The sequence below is a fragment of the Lotus japonicus genome, chromosome 5 (assembly GCF_012489685.1).
Source record: "Lotus japonicus ecotype B-129 chromosome 5, LjGifu_v1.2".
Taxonomy (NCBI): Eukaryota; Viridiplantae; Streptophyta; class Magnoliopsida; order Fabales; family Fabaceae; genus Lotus; species Lotus japonicus.
This window is the reverse complement of record NC_080045.1, coordinates 33081258-33102702: the sequence shown is the minus strand read 5'-3', so window position 1 is coordinate 33102702 and position 21445 is coordinate 33081258. Positions and strand designations below refer to the sequence as shown.

General features: G+C 38.2%; 1 protein-coding gene across 1 annotated transcript; it reads left to right on the top strand.

Moving 5' to 3' along the window:
• The first annotated feature begins 20378 nt into the window (after nucleotides 1-20378).
• On the top strand, nucleotides 20379-21040 carry LOC130719458 (uncharacterized). The gene is made up of 2 exons (XM_057570085.1): nucleotides 20379-20639; nucleotides 20702-21040. The coding sequence occupies exons 1-2, from the start codon at nucleotides 20379-20381 to the stop codon at nucleotides 21038-21040; spliced, it is 600 nt and encodes a 199-aa protein (XP_057426068.1).
• Nucleotides 21041-21445: the final 405 nt, after the last annotated feature.

The following is a 21445-nucleotide window of genomic DNA, read 5'->3' as shown; positions in this document are numbered from 1 at the left end:
GTCGGAATCCACCGTAATCATCTCGGTGTCCAAGTCCACGACCTCCCTCCTAACTGTCCTACGCACCGTCCTAGTCGAGCCTGTCTCAACATCCACCTCTCCAGTAAGAACATCCTCCTCCACCACCCTAACCAAGGGGTCCACACGGTAGCCGTGCGGTGAAGAAAAGGAAAAGAGACGTGAGGCAGATGGGACAACAGACTCCCTCTTCGGCTGCACGAGCCTCGAGGACGACGCCACGTCGGTAGGATCGATAGCAGTAGCAGGAGGTGGCGCAACAGGTGTAGCAACAACAGGCTCGATCTCCGCTGGGTCCTCGTCATCAGAATATGAAGCCGGAGGTGGTGCAGGTGGTCCTCGACCAGTACCTGGTCCACAGCGAACTGAGGGCGGCAAGTCAGAGCTCAGCTCCATACGTCGTAGCACTCCTCTCGTCACACGTCCACGCTCAATCGTCCGGTCCTCCATGACCCTTCCCCGGTACGTCGCTCGGTGACCCGCAACATCGATCACCCAAGCGGTGGGGGCATGACGGTCCACCAACTCATACCTGATCCCCCCCGAGGGAGAGACCATCGAAAACCAGTCCGCCATCGACATTTGGCAGCAGGCCGACCGCCCAAACACAATCATGAAAAAAAAGCCAAAGCGCTAGGGTCAACTCACGGAAATAAGTAATTATACACTCAACATGTGATATGGGGTATAGATATATATGTTGATATATATATATATATATATATATATATATATATATATATATATATATAAGCAATCCTAGCATGTTATTGGCTCTAACAATGCTTCAATAAATCAAATAGCACACAATTCCAGTCAGTGTGAATGTATCCGTGAAATGCAATCAATATGATCCGGATAATTGTGAAGCATTCCCGTTCTTCACTAGTGAAACATTCCCGTTCTTCACTAGTGAAGCATTCCCGTTCTTCACTATGGATGAAGCATTCCCGTTCCTCATCCTTGACGAAGAATTCCCGTTCTTCGTCGAATGATGCATTGGTGAAGCATTCCCGTTCCTCACCATCGATGAAGCATTCCCGTTCCTCATCGAATTATGCATTGGTGAAGCATTCCCGTTCTTCACCAAATGATGCATGATGCAATATGGTTAGCCAAACATCGAATCGTCCTCACAACACAAGCGTTTAGCTCAAAACCCAATCTCAAAACCCAAGAGTTAGTGTCGGTCAATACAACACAACTCCAACAACAAAGCCCAAAGTCAAAACCCGGAGTTAGTGTCGTTCAATACAACACAACTCCAACAACAAAACCCAACGTCAAAACCCAGAGTTAGTGTCGGTCAATACAACACAACTTCAACAGCAAGAGTACTAAAGTACTCGGTGACTTTCAATCATCACCGTGGCTCACCTCCCCCTGGTGTCCAGCAAATCTCCAAAACCCACAACAAAATCGACTTTTCCCCGTCTTTCGCAATTATTTTTTTCCCCTTTCGTTTTCCTATGGTTCATTCAATAGTGAAAACGTTTTAAATTGAATTAGTCAGGTTATGAGTTTAATTCTTTGAAAACTAAGTTCTCTAAGGTCTTTAGTTTTTGAAATTCTATTCATTCTAAGTTTTCCAAAAACCCTCCAAAAGAAGTTTCCCGGGGAAAGTCTAAGTATTCCAACGAATACCAACGAATGGCTAAGTCTCAAACCCCACGTTTGAACTTGCCTAGGGTTGTTCATCCAACCCGAAATATAAAATAACACCAGTTCAATGAATCCCCACTCCGAAGTCGCGTCAAAACGCACAATTCAATAACATCTCAACATCATCAGTTATGGAAGACATCATAACATCAGTTCATCAACATCATCAACATCACAGTAAAGCATAAGTCGAATTTATCGACGCCTATCATGCAGTCATAGCTAATAGTAAGTTGCCCTAACCTCGAGCTGCTCCAGTCTCGTGGTTTAAATATCCTTCACACGATTGCTCTGAAATATCCAAAGTCCCTTCAACTGAACCTCGGAGAAAACAAAGCAGAAATTCAAACAAAATCGATTAGCTCGATCACAATACAGCCAATTAACGATAGACAAAGCATTAAAGCTTCAGGATACAACAATCGGATACGAAAAGACAAGTTTTCGAAAACGAAAAACTCCCCCCCCCATGAAATAGCTCTCGGCCATAAGGAGAAAAGAGCTCCGGCTCTTTTTCTTCGATCTAATCTGTTTACAAGGTAGTTTTAGGGTAAATCTAAGGCAAAGAAACTGTCGGAAAAATTTTCGGACGATCGGATCGAAATACGGCTGTTCAGGGGCGTTTTGGTCCAAAATAAAAGCTCAAAACCTCAAAGTTATCACTTCGGAAAACAAATTTGACAGCAACGATCCTAACGACATTCGTAACAACTAATCCTAAAGGCACAAAGTCAGATTACGACTTTTCGACAGTAAAGTTTCGAAATGTGCGACAAAAAGGGTTTTGAATCAGTTTTTCATATCCTTGACAACTCGATCCATATCGGCGAATACCGACGAAGGTTCTAGGCTCTTGGGCACGTAGAGAAAATACCCCAACAGAGAAATCAGGAAAAACGGACAGTTTTACAAAAAGCTCGAAACTTTGAGCACAGAAACAGCTAAAGAAACGCAGTAGAAACAGTGATCAGAGGTAAGAATCAAGCTAGTTACCTCGATAGCTTGAAGTAGGAACGAACTGCGCGAAGATCGGTCAAGTTTCAGCGAAAAATTCTTCTCCCTCTCCTCTCCTTGAACTCGCAGCCTTGATGGAAGAATGTGAGAAGATATTTTGAATTTTTAGCTATTTATAGGAAGGTGAAATCGCGGGAAAAAGAAAATTTCGCGATTCCGATTTTTGCAGCACGTTCACCGATGAATTCTAAGAGAGATTCTGGCGACATAATTTCAGAACTCAAAACAAATCTCTGACATTTGGGAAAAACGATATCTAAAATCCCAAAAGCGGTGTAAGTTAATCTGTCCCGAAAAACAACTTTTTGCTGTGAATGTCGGACGACAAAACTTTGTTTTGAAGAAAGATTGGAAACGTCGAAACAAATCTGGTAACGCGGACAGAAACTTCGTTAGAAGTCCCGAATAGAAAAAGTCTTCATCCAGCGATTGAATTTAGGGTTTCGAAGCAAAGAAATTAGCGTCGTCGGACTTCCGAAAAGTGAATACTATCGTGCGTACAGTCCAGGGTTCCGAAATGAAACGCTGGTCGAAGGAAAAATAAAGAGAACCTTTAAATTTTCCAAGGATTAGAAATCTCACTTAATACGTTGCTCTAAAAGCGAAATTAGCCTATTCTGGACACTCTCGCCATAAGGCAGGTGTGCAGACGACTCGCACTAATTCCTAAAACAACTACGCAACATTCCTCAAGCAATTCCTGAACTTTCTTCTTCATTAATCTTTCTCAAACATCGAACTCCTGTCACGCTTACACTGATTCTACGCGTGAGTCGGAAATTAACTTGTTCTGTAAATCCAGGTCTTACAGTGGCCTTCTCAACCAAAGCTTGAAATCGCATAATCCCCAACGGCCTCACTGAATCCTTGATGTCTGCTCTCAGCCCATTCAGAAACCGCTTACACATGTAGTGTTCATCAACATGGTTGTTGAAAAATTGGAAGTGCTTCGCCAATGATTCTAGTTTGGAAGTATACTCAGGTATGGTCATGCTCCCTTGACAAAGTGTCAGAAATTGCGCTTCCCTCTCATCTCGGGCACTAGTCGGAAAGTACTTGTCTAGGAACGCAGTTCGAAACGAGTTCCAGTTCACCACCTCGTTATTGGCCTCCATAATCCCTCTGGTACCCCTCCACCAGTACTCAGAATCTCCTAGTAATAGATAGGTGGCAAGGCCCACCTTAGCTCCTTCGGCGGTATGCAGTACCCCAAAAATCTTCTCAATCTCTTGGATCCATAGGTCCACTCTGTCTGGGTCAGTCCCACCCGTGAACTTGGGCGGATCTTGTCGCCTGAAATCAGTCAGCCCCCTATTCCGGTCTAGGGTTACCTCCATCTCACGCTTATGTCGCTCACGTCCAGCCTTGTCAACACGCCATTGAGCATTCTCCGCAGTTTGATTTGTCATTTCCTGGGCCATAGCAGTCATTGCCCCAACAAGTTGGTTCATGTTCACCATGTTCTCTGTTTGTCAAGTAGACAGTCAGTAACAATCATAAGATAGTATTATGCATAGCTATACAATATGATTAGGTAGCAACTTCAATCAATTCTAAGCGAAAAATCGCTTGGCAGACAATCAATTTCTACTCTTTGCAGAGTCACAGAACCTAGCACAGAAGACCTATTCCCCAAAGACTCCCGAAAGACTCGACAAGCTCTGATACCACAATGTAACACCCCGATTTCGGTGGCGCCACTTTAGTAACCAAAAATAAAATAAAGCGGAAAAGCAGGTATTTTTTTTTCATTTCGTTTTTTTTTAAATAAATAGACTTGTCGAAATTAAAGACTCAACCCAATCGCGATTAACAGCGACTAACATACAATATAAGTACAGCCCTCGCTGCAACTAAAAACATCGTCACGAGTGTCCTCAAGTGACGGAAAGCAAATGAAAGTGGTGCCCGCAGGAAAATATGTGCGACCTATAGATAGAGTCATAAGTTTTATATATACAGTCCTCCAAGAAAGTAAGTCAGCCCAAAACGGCCTCCAAAAGACTTCCTACGTCCGACTACTCCATGCGATTCCCATCTACGGAGAACCACACCGAAAAGCAATCTGTCGGAAACTACCCTGTCCCAAAAAGTACAAATGACGAATCAGAGCTATGACAGAAACTCCCATTACCAGTATGCTCTAACCAACCCTATCCTACACTACTGTCAATGACCCTCATCCGTTCATGCATGAAGTTCGGGTCCTCGTCGAAAGCTTCAGTAATGGTCAATACGCTCCTGGTCCTCCTCGAGTGACGAATCATCACGAACCGACTGACGGACGCCTGGCAGCAGGCCGACCGCTCAAACACAAACATACAAACAAAGCCAAGGCGCTAGGGTCAACTTACGGAATACAATAGATATACAAACAGCATGCGATAAAAGGGGTATATACTTATATAGGTTTTCAGTTGCCTATCCTAAAGTGTATACTTAGCATGTTATCAAGGCTCTAATAAACAATTCAATATCTCCTACCTCAACAGATCAATAAACAATGGATCAACAACTCAATAAGCAATATCTCGACAATTCAAGTTATGGTGCATTAATGTATGCAATGTCAATTCAAAAGATGGTCCCAAAAATAGGCATGTCAAGTCGATCCAACCATCGGGTTGAACATACATACTCGCACACGCAACAAATGACAACACCAAGTCGGTTCACTCAATATAGTCGAACATACGGACGTTGCGCGCGTCCAATGACTATCGCCGAATCGATCCAATCCATTCGATTGAACATACGGATCCGCGCTTGTCGAAAGGTTATCGCTGAATCGATCCAATCCATCGGATTGAACATACGGATTCACGCGAGTTAAAATGACGATCGCTGAATCGATCCAATCCATCGGATTGAATGTACGGACTCACGCGTGCCTGAGTGACTACCGCCGAATCGATCCAATCCATCGGATTGAATATACAGACTCGCGCGTCTCAAACAATCATTGCCGAATCGGTCCAACCCGTCGAGTTTTGACATACGGACTCGCGCGTACGTGTTTAACTACAAATCTCAATTAAAAAGTACCTGAAGGTCAAAGTCGTCTTGCGACTAGGCTGTGAAAAGCCGGAGTACGTATTGCACTCAGTGACATTTCCCTGGTCACTATGGTTCATCCCCGTGGCGACCATCAAATCATCTCAAGTTCAAGGCTTTTCGACTATTTCCCGTTTTTCACAATCATTTCCAACTCTTAAGTTTCCCTAAAGGTCTCGTTAGTTAATCAAAGCATTTCAAGTTGAGTTAATGAAGTTATGAGGTTTATTATCAAAATCTGAGTTTCATGAATTATCATGTTCCAAATTCCAACTATTCAAAGTTTCCCAAATCCCCCAAATATAATCCTCGGGAAAAGTCTAAGTATTTCAAAGAGGGCTAGATCTCAGACCTCAGGTCAGGACCTGCCTAGGGTTATTCTTTCAACCCGAATGATCAAAGAGAATCAATTCAAATGTCCTACACTCCGCAATTGCGTCAAAGCGCACGATTCGACAACAATATCAATATCTCAAGCTATAAGAAGCAATACGACAATAATTCTGTGCGGAAATCATAAGACAGAAACCAGTAAACGGCCGAAGCCTCTCAGAAAACGGAGACACACGTCTCATATAAGTTCACTCGGCCGAAGCCTCCAGAAAATATTTCGCAATTCAAAGCGATAAACAATATCCAAGCAATATTCAATATCAAGCAATATTCAAGTCATGGAAAGGATTAAGAGAAATTCTAACATTCCTCTGAAGATTTTGGAATTAGCTCCTACAGTGCTTTAAGGGTAAATTAATCGTTTACCAACGCTCTTGCCCTAGGCGTAAGCGAATAAGAGTCACGCTATAACTTATATCGACTTTAATACTATTCTTAGCCTTTTCCTGAACTTTCTCCTTCACAAGTTCATTCCATTCGATAAACACTTGTTCAGGTCCTTCACGATACATCGAAACCTAATCGTGAATATTAATTTAATTAATTTATTCTAAGCTTAAAAACTTGGGTCTCACAGGGTCCAATGCGACCAAATTTGGAAAAATTTTCACAAACTGAATTTGTAAGTGCTAAAAGAGCATTTTCTTAGAAATGGGTATGAGCAGTACGCATGGTTAAAATACACTGAGTTCAAGGATACAACTTATTATTTCTATTGCTTTTAAAATTTTCCCAGGCTTCACAAAAATCCTGGCTTCGCCACTGCTTGCAGCTAAGTCTGATTTCTCAGGGAGGGTATAGAGACCTACTTGCTCTACCTCTCATTTGGTGAAGCATCAGAAATAATTTGCTTCTGACGGCTCCTTATTGAACACTGAATAGTCCATTACCTTTATCATCTCAGAAGGACCATAGATAATGAACCAGGGTGATAAAACCTTAGGAAAATAGTCACCTAGTGCAAAATCAGGATTGTCCATGTTGGAAAAATATGAAATAAGGCTGCATCGTGGACGAACCACTGTCTTGAAAGACAAAATTCCAGCAGACCTCCGGTGTAATTCATTGTCGGGTTTGTGATGAAAGATTTTTTTACCACTCTACGTTTGAATCTCTCAAGACTCAATTGTAGTATAGTAAAGGGTTTTGTCGTATCCACAGGGAGGTGTAATACTTATGTCGTTCAATAGCTAACAAACTCAAATAATGGTTACCAAAGAGATTGATTGTTCGTTTAAGAACATTAAAACATAAATAATGAAGATAAAATAGTTGGATTCACCAAGATAGATAGTTTTGCTGGGATTAGAGTTTCGTTGTTTGACCTCTATGTATTCTATTGATTCACATACAAATATCGTTCTATGCAATTGATTCCTCTCACCATTTCTTATCTTACTACCCAGTCCCCCGACGTAGAAGATTATCAACTCCCTATATTAACCTTCAATCCCTTGATCGATTAACAATAGTGAGTAGCATTAAGCATGGATGTTTGAATAGACTAATGATCTAACTCTATCCCTAGACCTTAGAATCATTAGATGATTTTACCTAATTCAGATTTAAATAGTTAGTTCCCACCATCCTATTAAATCTAAATTCATGTTCTAGACGATCAATCCAAAACAAGCATGAAGCACAAGGTAAAAATCATTGAATCATGGAAAAGATACATATGATTAACTCTAGTTCAGACTCAAGAACGTGTGAGTTCCCTACACAAGTTTGAATCGATCAAAATACCCAAGGGGATCAACCTAAGATATAGCTTGAAGCATAAGAGAAAACCATTGATTCTTTAGCATAGAAACATGAAATTTGCATGAAAGGAAATCAAATAGATTACAAGAGCATCAAAACAACTAGTTCTAATCCCAACAAATGAGAAATTAGCTATCCATTTCCATGGATAGCTTTACAATCATAAAAGAGAAGAAGAACGATGAAAAACCAAATCCGTGACGGTTCCCCGACGATGAAATTGGCTCTGAAGCCTTCTCTCTAGTCTCCTATACCTCCCTTGATGCTCTCCTTCGAGTTCTATCTTTCCCTAAGTGGTAGGTTTCAATTCTGGTCCAAGCAGTTTTTTTTCTGATGGGATTTTGGCCTTTTTATATAAAATTCTGACACAGGGCGCTCAGCTCTTTTTCCCACGCGCTGAGCTGAATTTATTTACCTTCACTGATGGGTTTTGTCTCCAAACCGCCTCAGACCAGCTGAGCACTCTTAAAATCAGCTCAACTCTTTTAAGTCAGAATCATTCCACCATAAATCAGCTGAGCACCTTTTGGAATAAGCTGAGCTCTTTTGGCACAAAATCTTCAAAATCCTTGGTTTCTTGCATTTGTTCCTTAAATCATCATTCCTACAACAAAAGTTGAGATTGGAATGAAATTTTAAACACTTTCTAGCTAGAATTCACTAATCTATAAATTTTTAACAAAGGAGAGTAACTTTGATAGAAATTTTCCATAAATCACATAGATAAGTGCCCTAATAACAATGGAAAGCTACGTAAAATTGGCACTTATCAACTCCCCCCAACTTAGCACTTTGTTTGTCCTTAAACAAAAGGTCAAGACTGCAATCAAGCAAGCATGATTGAAACATTTTCAAAGTTTAAATTGCAAGATTTCACACAGATTGTATGAATGGTCCAAAATAGAAACATGATACCCACAAGAGAATTCATAACATTGATACAACTACTTATTCAACCTAAAATTCAATAGGCACACACTCAATTACTCTTGATCAGGAAACATTTAATCCAGCCTAGATATAAAATATGAATCAGGCAAGGTTAGTGTCTCACTCATGTACATCACTGAATCACAGAAGTCAAGATTGTTACCTGTCTCCACAATCATCAAAATCACATGTACAATCAAGGATCACTTAGGACTTTTAGGGTTGTAATGAGGCTAGGCTTCAATGAATTTGGTTTTTCTGGATAATCAAAGAAACTCAACAAGCTTAGAGAGCAATCACAGCTTACTTTCATGATATTCACTCCCCTAAACTTGATTTAAACCAACTCTCATTCACCATTTTCTTTCAACTTAACCCTTTTCTTTCATCAATCTCTTCTTTATTCTCTTTTTGTTTTTTACACATTTTTTTGGATTTTTTTTCTTTTACTTTTGAAGCATATACAAAGATATTGAATCCAAAGCATACATAAAATTTAGTACAAAAGCCTTCTCCCCCCAACTTGCATACAACCCACACTAATGAATGCTCTCTTATCCGATTAAGCTTAGGAGAAGCCATTGTTTTTCTATTAGGCTTAGGGTCATAATCAAGAACAAAACCAAATATTTAACTTTCAGGCTCAAGGGGTAGCACATGGATTTTAATTGACATAGGTAGGCTATTTGGCTAAGTAGCTATATATAAAGAACAAAATATGCCTTGATCCTTTCCTATCAATTCCATGCAACCAATGATTTCAGAGACTCAAACAAAATCAACTATGCAAAGCAGTGATATTCTCTCAACTCACAGTGTATAGGAACACTCCCTCACAGGCTAAAAAGTTTCAAATTTCCCTGATTTTCAAGCAACTTTCATGTATGCTTCAAGAATTCCAAGAGAATAATGCAATCATATCTAGTCATGGCATCAATGAGTGCAAACACAACTTCTATCATGGAATCATTCATTTTTATATCATATATCAAGCAATTCTCACAACAGTCATTCTAGTATTGAAAACAGTCAGAGAAACATGAAATCTAGGACAATACTATTAAAAAGAAACTAGAAACAAGGTAAAGTGGACTCCCTCATGATGTGAATGCTTTGAATCCAAGATCTCTCCTCAAATCCTTGATCTCTCACTCCCTACATGAGAAATGGACTGTCCTCAGGCCAAACTATATGATTTTCCTGTTAATCCGCCTTATAGTCACTTGAAACATGTTAGAATACAAGAGAGAAATGAGAAACAAGCACTGTTATAATAATAAAAACTCAAGTACATATGAAAATAGACTTCAAGATCTTTCTAAAGAGTGGTCATTTGCTCAAATCCGATGAGAAATGAAGAAGTTATGTACATTTGAAGTAAATCATGCATTGCTATTTCAGGGGTGGCGCTGAGCGCCCAAACCTAGCGCTGAGCGCTAAAATGGCAGTGAATCCATTATGCTTTGCAAAATTCAGGGCACTAAGCACCCCAAATAACACGCTAAGCGTGTTTTGGACAGAAATAAGACCTGCATAATGGTGTTGCAGTTGAAAACTCAGATTTTTCACAAGTGCTATATCCAATTCTTGTTCTAGACTAAGTTTTCACTCCTCACCTTCACTAGTACCCTCTAAACACTCATTTAAAATTGCTTAAATCTTTTTCAAACCAATTTTTCAATCACAAATCCAAAATCAAAAGATCAAAGTGACAATTTTCACAAGAACTCAAAACTCTCTTAAATCACAAGTGTGTAGGTCAAATTTTGAGTTTTGAATTTTCAGAGCATGCCAATTGATTCTTTCACATCCATTCATCATATGAAACATGTCTAAGTCTTAAAAATCAACACTCAAGCTCAATTCATCAATGATTTACAATCCAAGCTTCAAAGTCAAGTTTCATTCATTTCCACAACTCAATTGGCCAAATTTTGATTTAAACAATTTTAACACATGCCATTTGGTTCAAACACATTTATATACCCTATGAAACTTGTGCATAACTTAAGATTAGAAATTGAAGCACATTTCGCACAAAAGTCACTCTATGCTCCATTTAGGGTTAAATTTCACTTTGTGGGTTTTCTCCTTTTTCAAGTTCTGGTTCTCTCTGCTCTTTTTCCCACGCGCTGAGCTGAATTTATTTACCTTCACTGATGGGTTTTGTCTTTAAACCGCCTCAGACCAGCTGAGCACTCATAAAATCAGCTCAGCTCTTTTAAGTCAGAATCATTCCACCATAAATCAGCTGAGCACCATTTGGAATAAGCTGAGCTCTTTTGGCACAAAATCTTCAAAATCCTTGGTTTCTTGCATTTGTTCCTTAAATCATCATTCCTACAACAAAAGTTGAGATTGGAATTAAATTTTAAACACTTTCTAGCTAGAATCCACTAATCTATAAATTCTTAACAAAGGAGAGTAACTTTGATAGAAATTTTCCATAAATCACATAGATAAGTGCCTTAATAACAATGGAAAGCTACGTAAAATTGGCACTTATCAGTTTGCTCCCTAAGATTAACACAACCGCACGTTACCTCAGCATCTAAATATACTGTAGTCTGCTTAGAATATAAAAGAGTGGAAAATCTTTGGTTTCATTAGGTTTCTAGCAATTCTATTTTCCACTTGGAAGTGTCAATGTAAACCACCCCGATGTGGTATATCTCCATTCTCCAATGATCAAGTGTACCATTTCTTATAGAATAGTGGTGGAAAATCTTTGGTTTCATTAGGTTTCTAGCAATTCTATTTTCCTCTTTCAACCGCAATGTTAATAAGCATTAAGGTGGTGCTTTTAAAGCCATTAAAAGGGTATCAAAGCTAAATACAAACAGTAACCGAAGTAAAAAAATATAAACTATATTTTCACCATTTAATTTCAGAAAACAAAACGGTGGAACTCATAAATGGATTCAAAAAAAACTATTTGATTGTCATTATTCTATCAATCCCCCACTAATGACAAGCAAATGAGTAGAAAAATTTCTGAGCAAAGAAAATTTATTTTTTGTGCTCAAGTGTTAATGTCCAAAAGATTGAACTAACACGTAGTGAAGTGAGACAACAACTTTTGTCAAAATAGTGAACTAATCTTTAACTAATTTGACTTGGTTGGAAACCCCATTACACACACATTAACTTTGAAATGTAGAGACTCCGCGATAGTATATTAAAGTCATTCTCTGAACCTTGGGATATATGTGAGTGTTTTAAAAAGATTGCCTAAGTCTTTCATAGACGGCGGCTTTTACAATCTCACTCACATATTTATTCACATAAATTTTTATGTGTCTCATAGCATTTAAGTGTGTCTCACGAAGCACTTTCACCCATGTGAATAAATGCGTCTCATAAGCATTTAAGTGCTTCTAAGAAAGCACTTTGACATATTGTGAATAAATTTCTTTTAATAATTCTATTTGAAAGTAAGTCAATTACTGTAAGACCCAAGTTTTTAGCTTAGAATAAATTAGTGAAATTTCTTATTCACGAATAATTTCGATGTAACGTGAAGTAAGGAAGCTGGATAAACGTTTATTAAATGGAATAAATGTAAGGAGAAGATATTTCACGAGAAGGTTAAGGACAAGATTTGAATCGACGGAACTTATGACGCAAGCAGTATTCGCTTAAACCTAGGACAAGAACCTTAGGAAAAGATTAATTCCAAAGATCTTCCACCCTTGGAACACTATAGGAATAAATTCCAAAGATCTTCCACCCTTGGAACACTATAGGAATAAATTCCAAAAATCTTCAGAGAAATGTTAGAACTTCTCTTAATCCTTATATAACAAGCGTTTCAAGGTGAAACCCTAGGATCTACGAACGTCCGATTCCAATCATCGGAAGTTTACCGAAACTAAAACCCTGATAGTTCAAGAACCCTAAAATGAACGGTCGAGGAAGACTTTTTCTATTCGGAGCTTCAGATGAAGATTCCACACGCGTGCACCCATTTCTCTTGATGTTTTCAATCTTTCTTCAGAAGGAAGTTTTCTCTTCCGACATCCACTGCAAAAAGTAACTTATCGGGTAAAATAGTTTTACGCCGACTTTGCGTTAGTCACCTAAAATACAAGGAAACCTCTGTTGAGTTTTGGAATTCTGTCGCCAAAACCTATCTTAGAATTCACGGAGAATGAAGCCGGAAAAATCGTAATCACTCTTATATTTTTATCTTAACTCTATGAGTTAAATCCTCTGATATCTAGACAAATCTGTACCAGTTTACAAAATATCTATTCATCCTTATCCAATCTCTGATAAATATCTATTCATCCTTATCCAATCTCTGATAAATATCTATTCATCCTTATCCAATCTCTGATAAATATCCATTCATCCTTATCCGATCTTTGATAAATATCTTCCATTTCATTCCCTATATATATGTGTAGCTTGAAGAATGAAAAACCAAAAATCTCACCCAAAAACCCACCCAAACCCGCGGCCAAGAGGAGAAGGAGGAGAAGAGTTTTTCGCCGATTCTTGCTTGATCATTCCACAGTTCGTTGCTACGCGTAGGTCTCAAGGTACTGATGTTTTTCCTTACTTCTGATCATTAATTCTGTGGCTTTTCTCTATGCTTTTCTGTGCTCTAAGTTTTGAGCTTTTTGCAAAACTATCCAAATAACTTCATCTTTCTATCTAAACTTATTCCCTGCGTGCCCCTGAGCATGTTTAGCGGATTTCATTTCGCCGATTCTCGCCGAATTGCCGCCGAATTTCAATTCTGCTCATAATACCCATTTTTGGCTAAAGTTCCAACCTTTGGGCTTAAAACCCTCGACTGAGCTTAGCGTTAGTAGGAGTAGTCGTCATAATCGTCGTTGGTATCGACCCCATCTAATTTGTTTTTCGAAATTCTGATTTTGAGTTTCCGAGCTAAAAATATTGACCAAAATACCCCTGCGACAATTTTCGATTCGATAATTTTTCTGAGAGTTTCCCTGGCCTAGATATCGCCTAAGAATACCTAGGAATTGATTTAAATTGAAGAAAAAGTTCGGAAACCCTATTTTACATAGTGGCCGAAACCTATTGCTTAGGGTATCGTGTCCAAAAATAATTTTTGGGTATCTATGATCTGAGCCATTGCGTAGCTCTTTCGATTGTCGAAATTTTGGCGCTGGTTTCGTGTCATTCCGAGTTCTGTAGCTCGAGTTATGCTCGTTTTAGCGAACAAAGTTCTGTTGTCAATTCGTGCCTTAAGAGGAACTCTGAAGCTTTAAAAGCTTTCTTTCCGGTTTCGATTAGCGTTATTAGATAGTGTTACTTTTAGTAGGGCTTGTGTTGATGATTGTGTTTCCTTGTTCTAGGTTCACAACTTCCATGCCCAACTTCTACTCACGAAGGTAAGGGTAACTCAGTTTTAGCGTGTCTTTGAGTCTTGCATGCTTTTATCGCACTGCCTGCGTTTGAGATGAAGATGTTTATATTGATTGGCATTGGATCATGATTTTTATGCTTGCAATGTTGTATGCTTGCTTATATTGACTGTTTCTGAGGCTTGTGCCAAATGTTTTCTGAAGGCTTCGGCCGAGTAAACTTATTGAGACGTGTGTCTCCGTTTTCTGAGAGGCTTCGGCCGTTTACTGGTTTCTGTCATTACTGCTTCCTAGAGGATGGAACATGTGGTTACTTTGGATTGGTCCTTGGTTGGACTTTGTTGTTGTCTGACTTGGCATATAGGGCTTGGTCTTGAAGTGGCAATGTGGTGGTGATTGTCCCACGTGATTGTCCCGTCTTTTAAGGCGTTATAAAGTGGCGGTGTGGTGGTGATTGTCCCACGTGATCGTCCCATCTTTCGAGATGTCCTAAATTGGCAGTGTGGTGGTGATTGTCCCACGTGATTGTCCCGTCTTTTAAGGCATTATAAAGTGGCGGTGTGGTGGTGATTGTCCCACGTGATCGTCCCATCTTTCGGGATGTCCTTAAGTGGCAGTGTGTTGGTGATTGTCCCACGTGATTGTCCCGTCCGTAGTGGCGTTAAGTGGCGGTGTGGTGGTGATTGTCCCACGTGATCGTCCCGTCTTGAGAGACGTTGCTGATCGATCCATTTTGGTAGTAGCATATAGTTGCATTATAGGGAACTAACACCTGACCCTATGTTGTTGGATTTTAGTTATTGGTTTATTGATATCTGATTTGATGTTATATGTTAAGTTGTTGATATATGAGTTTAGTTATGTTGCTAGTTTATTTACCATGATAGGTAATTAAATTTGAATAGCATGATTTTCTCTTTCATACATGGTAATAGCATGGAGTTAACCCTTTCTATTTGCTACTTGTTGTTTGGGCGCTTAACGCCATTAGGCAATGGAGAGCCTTCCGCTGAAGCTTAGCCGTTCGAGTTAGAGACCGTGACCGTGGGCGGTCGTGTAAAGGTGGATGAAGCAGTTGCTTCTTCCTTTTGGTGGACTATGTCCGAGTTTCTTTCCCCATCTGAAAACTCTGTTGTTTAAACTTTATCTCCGCCACTGTTCCAGTGAGCGTACTTATTTTGGAAACCTGCTTGCGATATTGTATGACACTATTATTATATGTCGGGAACGGGTTGTTGAATAAAGTCTATGTTATGTATTCAATTATGTTCAGTGTTTCAAAAAGGAAAAAAATATATTGTGTTTTCTTAGGATTACGAAATAGTCCTTAGATTTTGTTAGATAACTAATGTGACTCCTCAGTTGAGAAACCGGGGTGTTACCATTACGTCTCAAAAAACACTTTATTGTAGATACATCAAGTGCGTCTCAATAGCACTATCACAAATTACTATGTATCTCTTTCAAAAATAACATTTCCTCGCGTCATAGGGATGAGATTGTAATGCATAAGAGTAATCATATGACTTAGTTTGACCAATAAATTGGGTATCCACCATACTTTTTTCTTTCTCAAGGCTTAAGCCTCATCCCTTGACATATCTAAGACAACTTTCATGGTCAATTCTTTAGCAAAAAGATCTACAAGACTCTTTTATCTTCTTACATACTCAAGCAAAATCAAACAACTCTTAATTAATTTATTAGCAACATGCATGACATATATATGCCTTTTCTCTTTATTGGAAGCATCGTCGTTGCCAACTCCAATTGCTTCTTGTGAATCAAAAATACAAGCACCAACACAAACTGAATCATTCATAAAATTCGAGGCATCTCAATCAAATAATCATATTATGATTCAAGATCAAAATTTTATAGGCAATAAAATTATGAGCATAACCAATAAGACAATATGTTTTAGCACCAATATTATTTCACTTTTAAACCGTTAGCCCTACTTTACGCAACCACCCCCATAATTCTTAAGGAGCTTTAATAAAATATTATGGGAACTTTGTGAACCAACACTCAATGGTACTTCCACTTACATATCATTAGGCATGCCAAAGTTAAGAAAGAAAATATTCCCTTTCTTTTTCTCCTTTCTATTTTTCCCTTTTGCTATGCCTAACATGTCAAGGTGAATAACAAATTTATGTATGAAATCCACTTTCCTAGTAAATATATAAATTGCAGAGATATGTTATGAATAAAGGGAGGAACTAACATAAGTAAAGAGAGAAGAAGCAAGTAAAGAGAGAAGAGAGCAAAAGAATAGTGTGAATTAGGAGTTAGTTGCTTGATGCAACCTCCTCTATATTTATAGCACTATTAGATGGGTCAAGTATATTGGGATAAGAATATATGGGCCTGACCCATATGGTCATCCTATTCATAACACTCCCCTTGGATGACCATCTTTTAAGAATGTGTCTCATTAAAACCTTACTAGGAAAAACCCAGTGGGATAAAAACCTAGTGAAGGAAAAAAGAGTACATCATTCAATAGTTCGTCTTTGTACATTACCTCATTAAAAACCTACCAGGAAAAACCCAATGAGAAAAAACATGGTTAGGGAAAAAGAGTACAATGCATTTGTAGTTGAGATCTTTGAGTCGACGAACTCCGATATTCAGCACAAGCTTTTCAAATATTGTAGTTGGAAGAGCCTTCGTCTTTGTACATTGCCTCATTCAAGTCTCGTTGGGCTAGACTTGAGGCATGTACGCTGAAGTTTAATACTGATGGAGAGATTAAGTTTGATCTTTATGCTGTGGTGGTGTCCTCCGTGATGCTAGCGTCGTCTTGGACTATAGCTTTCCTCGAGTTGCCATTGAAAGTGACCGTTAGGAAGCGATCAATTTGGTTGTTGTTGGTGTTTATGGCGCCCACCCTCTTGCTGATTTGGTTAGTGAGATTACTCAGGCTACCTCCAATCATTGGGGGATTAGTTTTGCGTATATTCCCAGGAAGTTTAATTTGTACATACGCATATTGGCTTGCGTCTGTTGCTCTTCATCTCCCGCTTAGGTGTCATGTTTTCTCCTCTCTTTTTGGAGAATGTCATCGGCTACTTTAGTTAGTTTTAGGAGAGGGTCTTTCTAGATCAGTAGGGCCTTATGTTTGTATCTTTTTCCGGAGCTTTGTCCAATCATATGACCAAAACATAAATAAAAATGAGGGGATTAAGACACATGTTGTGCAAATAATTTTTTCAAACTACAATATTTGATTATTAATTATCAATATCCCCAACAGCAAGAAGAATCGAATTGATCAGTAATACCAAGCATATATCCCTTTTGTACAATAGTTAATTTAAAACTGCAAAGAAATCGAAATCATTTGCAGATCAATTTTGTTTTTCCTTTATATGTGTATTATGTAGATCTATTTGAATTAAAAGAATATGTATTGAGTTTAAATCCTAGAAAAGAAATACTGGGAAAATCTTCTAAGAAAAACAACCACAATTTCCCCAGCAGATTTACACCGGTCAAAGAAATAAAAAAAATCTTATATTAAAATAGATTACGAGTAATAATTATTACTGAAAATAGTATAAATAAACACTGGACTGGGCGAGACCCCCGGGTCCCTCGTCCAGGACCGCCAGCTTAGGGCGACAAGCGGACCAAGGACTTGGGCCCCCTCCAGAGGCCCAACCGGCCCATTAGGAAGGGTTAAAGGCGTCAGGCCCAACTCCACATCTATAAATAGGGGATGAATACCAATTGTAAATGACTTTTAGCTCATTTGAGAAATAACAAGATTGAAATTCTTTTACTTTATCTCTCTAAAGCGATTACGCTCTCATTCTCTCTAGGAATCTCACATCACGTTCCTTACACTCTAGGTACTATACCTCATCTCAATGTTTATGGATGGAACATTTGACACCATCTGTGGGGACCGGTAGATTTTGTAACATTCCACATTTTGCTACTTAGATTTGAAAAATATTTTTACACTAGTAAGATTAATAAGCATATATATATATATATATATATATATATATATATATATAAAAACTAGACTAAAGTTATACGTAGGGATTAAAAATATATATATATATATGTAATAATAATAATAATAATAATAATAATAATAATAATAATAAAAAATAAGAATATTTTATTAGTTTCTTTTTGAGCACATGATTATTGTGCTCAATCTTGGCCATTCAAGTGGCCATTTTGATGGCTAAATCATGGCCCTTCATTCCTAAAATTTTCTACAAGATTCTAGAAATGAATCTTGACCATCCAAGTGTGCCACATGAATACTAAATCCTAGCCATCCATTCCTAGGGGCCTCAACTATAAATACCTCCTCCCTCTTCACTTCTCCACACCACACACTTTCACTAGTCTTCATACTCTTAATAAAGCGTTAGCAAATTCACTTGAAGTGAAGCATCAAGGAGAGGAGGCTTCAAGGGAATATCCAAGTCACGCCCAAGATTTTTGAGAGGTAAGGGGGATAAATTTCAAGTAGTTAATAAGAATGTGAGTAATAATAATAACTTACATATGAAGAAATTTAATTGTAGTTACTGGCAAAATTAAAAAAAAAATCGACATTATTATGCTTGATGATTAGTTTTTCATGTGAGTGACTTAAAATTTGAATACAGTATATTAGATTATAAAATTGTGTCCGTATGTGATCAAAATGTTGAAAGTATATATATTATTTGAAATTATATTAGTACCACTGTTATGTAACTATTAATTTACTAACGAAATCAAAAATAAGAATTCTATGTAGTAAGGAAAATTTTTAAAGTCATAATAGCACTTCCAGTACATAAAATTTTTGGAAGAAAAATAATTATTAAGTCTCAGAGAAATTGATATATATAATGATAATTAAGTCATATTTTTATAATGATCTGTAGCAACAAGAAGGATTAAATGAAAGCATGCATCATTGAAGGTGTCTATTAATAAGGAAGCTTATTTGATATTAGTGGGTTCCGATGTTAAATTCCGGAACGATATTATTATGTGATATTTGGAATGATATAAGTTGATGATGTGTTCCGATGCTAAATTCCGGAACGAGATTGTTCTTTGATGTTTGATATATTATGATGCGTGACTTAAGCTTCCTAAATTTGTGTGATTGGGCCCACATGCATTGCATGCATTAGTTTGAAGAAGGAAGAGATGAAGTCCAGTATTAGTAGTGTACAGTGTGGTATGGGACACATTGTACACTATAAATCCTGGAGTAGGACGGAGGTAAATTTTCTGCATATACATCATGCATCTCATAGCATAATTAAAATTATAATTTGTTTAAATTAAACTAGCCTAATAATTTAACTTATTGAGTTTAAGTAAAATAATTTCTATTCTAAATTCTTATTAATCTCTTGTATATTTATCTCACCCTTACAGTGTTTTTTTAAGGATGGACGTCTCGATCATCAGAGTGCACTAAGACTTTGACTACAAAGAAGGGGTATGGGATTATAATGAAATAAATCGCCAATTTTTGTTTTATGGAATAGTGGGAATCAACTTCACCAGACCTGATATGGAGCTACCATACTATATCCGCTGACTCTTCCTGCCATGATTTCTATTGTCATGCCACCAGGTGTTTATATGGATCCGCCACCATTACCACCATCCCCTATTTCTGTGAGCGGATCTATTTCCCCACCATCTGCCAACGGACACCTTTGACCCTTGACTTGTACTATCATAAACTCTACTACCTATGTATAATGTAGCTGCATAAACGTGACTGTTACCCTAGTAGCTTTGTATAATAGCATAACCCAACCTATGAGTACGTGCTGTAGAAGCTAACCTTGTAAATTAGCCTAACAACCTAGCCTGAGTGTTGTATGTATGTAACTCTTCGTAGTAAGGGTTACGTTCTGGTAGACGTATGTAACTCTGATGTTGATGTATAATATAACTCTAGTAGTCACTTAAAGATTTTATGTGTGCAAGTGTACTAGTGAAAAATATTATATATATATTAAGAAAAAAAATGGCCAACTATATATATATATATATATAGTTATTAAATAATGAGAAACCTAGTCCTTACAAAGTGGTATCAGAGCAGGTCGATCTAGATAATATAGTCTGACAGCCTTAGGTGTGTGGAGGACTCATAACAATTCTAAAATACTAGAATGATTGGAATAGCATGCCTAATGTTGTGAATGCTGGATAAGAATGGCTAGACGACAAGATCAAGCCATAGCTAATGCCCTTCAGCGATTGGCGGATATTTTGGAAAGAAATGAAAATCATGCTAATGGCCGAGCTCAACCTCAAGTACAAGTTGCTGAGGAAGGAGAGTATCAAGGGTTGAATAAATTTTTGAAACGGAATCCTTCTCAATTTAAGGGAGGATACAATCCTGATGGAGCTCATCTGTGGATAAAAGAATTGGAAAGAATTTTTGGAGCTCTTCAGTGCTCGGAGAATCAAAAAGTCGCTTTTTCGACTTAATTATAATAAAGGAAGCTGAGAATTGGTGGACCCTTGTTAAACAGAGATTGGAAAATGAAGGCAGGGAAATCAATTGGTTTACCTTCAAGGAAATCTTCCTGGAGAAATATCTTCCTAAGGATGTAAGAAACAAGAAGGAGATGGAGTTCCTGGAACTTAAACAAGGAAACATGTCAGTAGGAGAGTATGCTGCTAAGTTTGAGGAACTAGCTCTTTTCTACCTTCCTTATCAGGCGGCCGGAAATGAACGATCCAAATGTGTAAAATTTGAGAATGGTCTACGACCGGAAATTAAAGAAGCTATAGGATACCAACGAGTTAGAGATTTCCCAACCTTAGTAGACATGTGTAGAATTTTTGAAGATGATCACAAGTCAGGGTAAGCTCAATCTAGAAGCTTGGGTCCCCAAAGACACGTAAGACGAGCACCAGATAGAAGAAACCCATATCAAGCTCCATCAAAGTATGCAGGATCCCCATTTTCAGTTGGGAGGCCTAATTTTTCGAGGGACAATAATGGTTCAGGACAAACAAATCCATTGGTTATCAAGTGCTTTAAATGTGGCGGACCACATTTAGTAAGAAATTGTCCTAACCAAGGGCCAGTTTGTTATAGCTGTAACCAGCCAGGACATTACAGTTGGGAATGTCCCAACCGGAGAGGAGCAAATGGCAGCAACCAAGGAGGAAACTTTAATCGCAACAATACCGCCAATCACGGAGGCAACAACAATCGAAACAATACAGGTCACGGGAATAACAACAATCACAAAAACAACAACAACTAC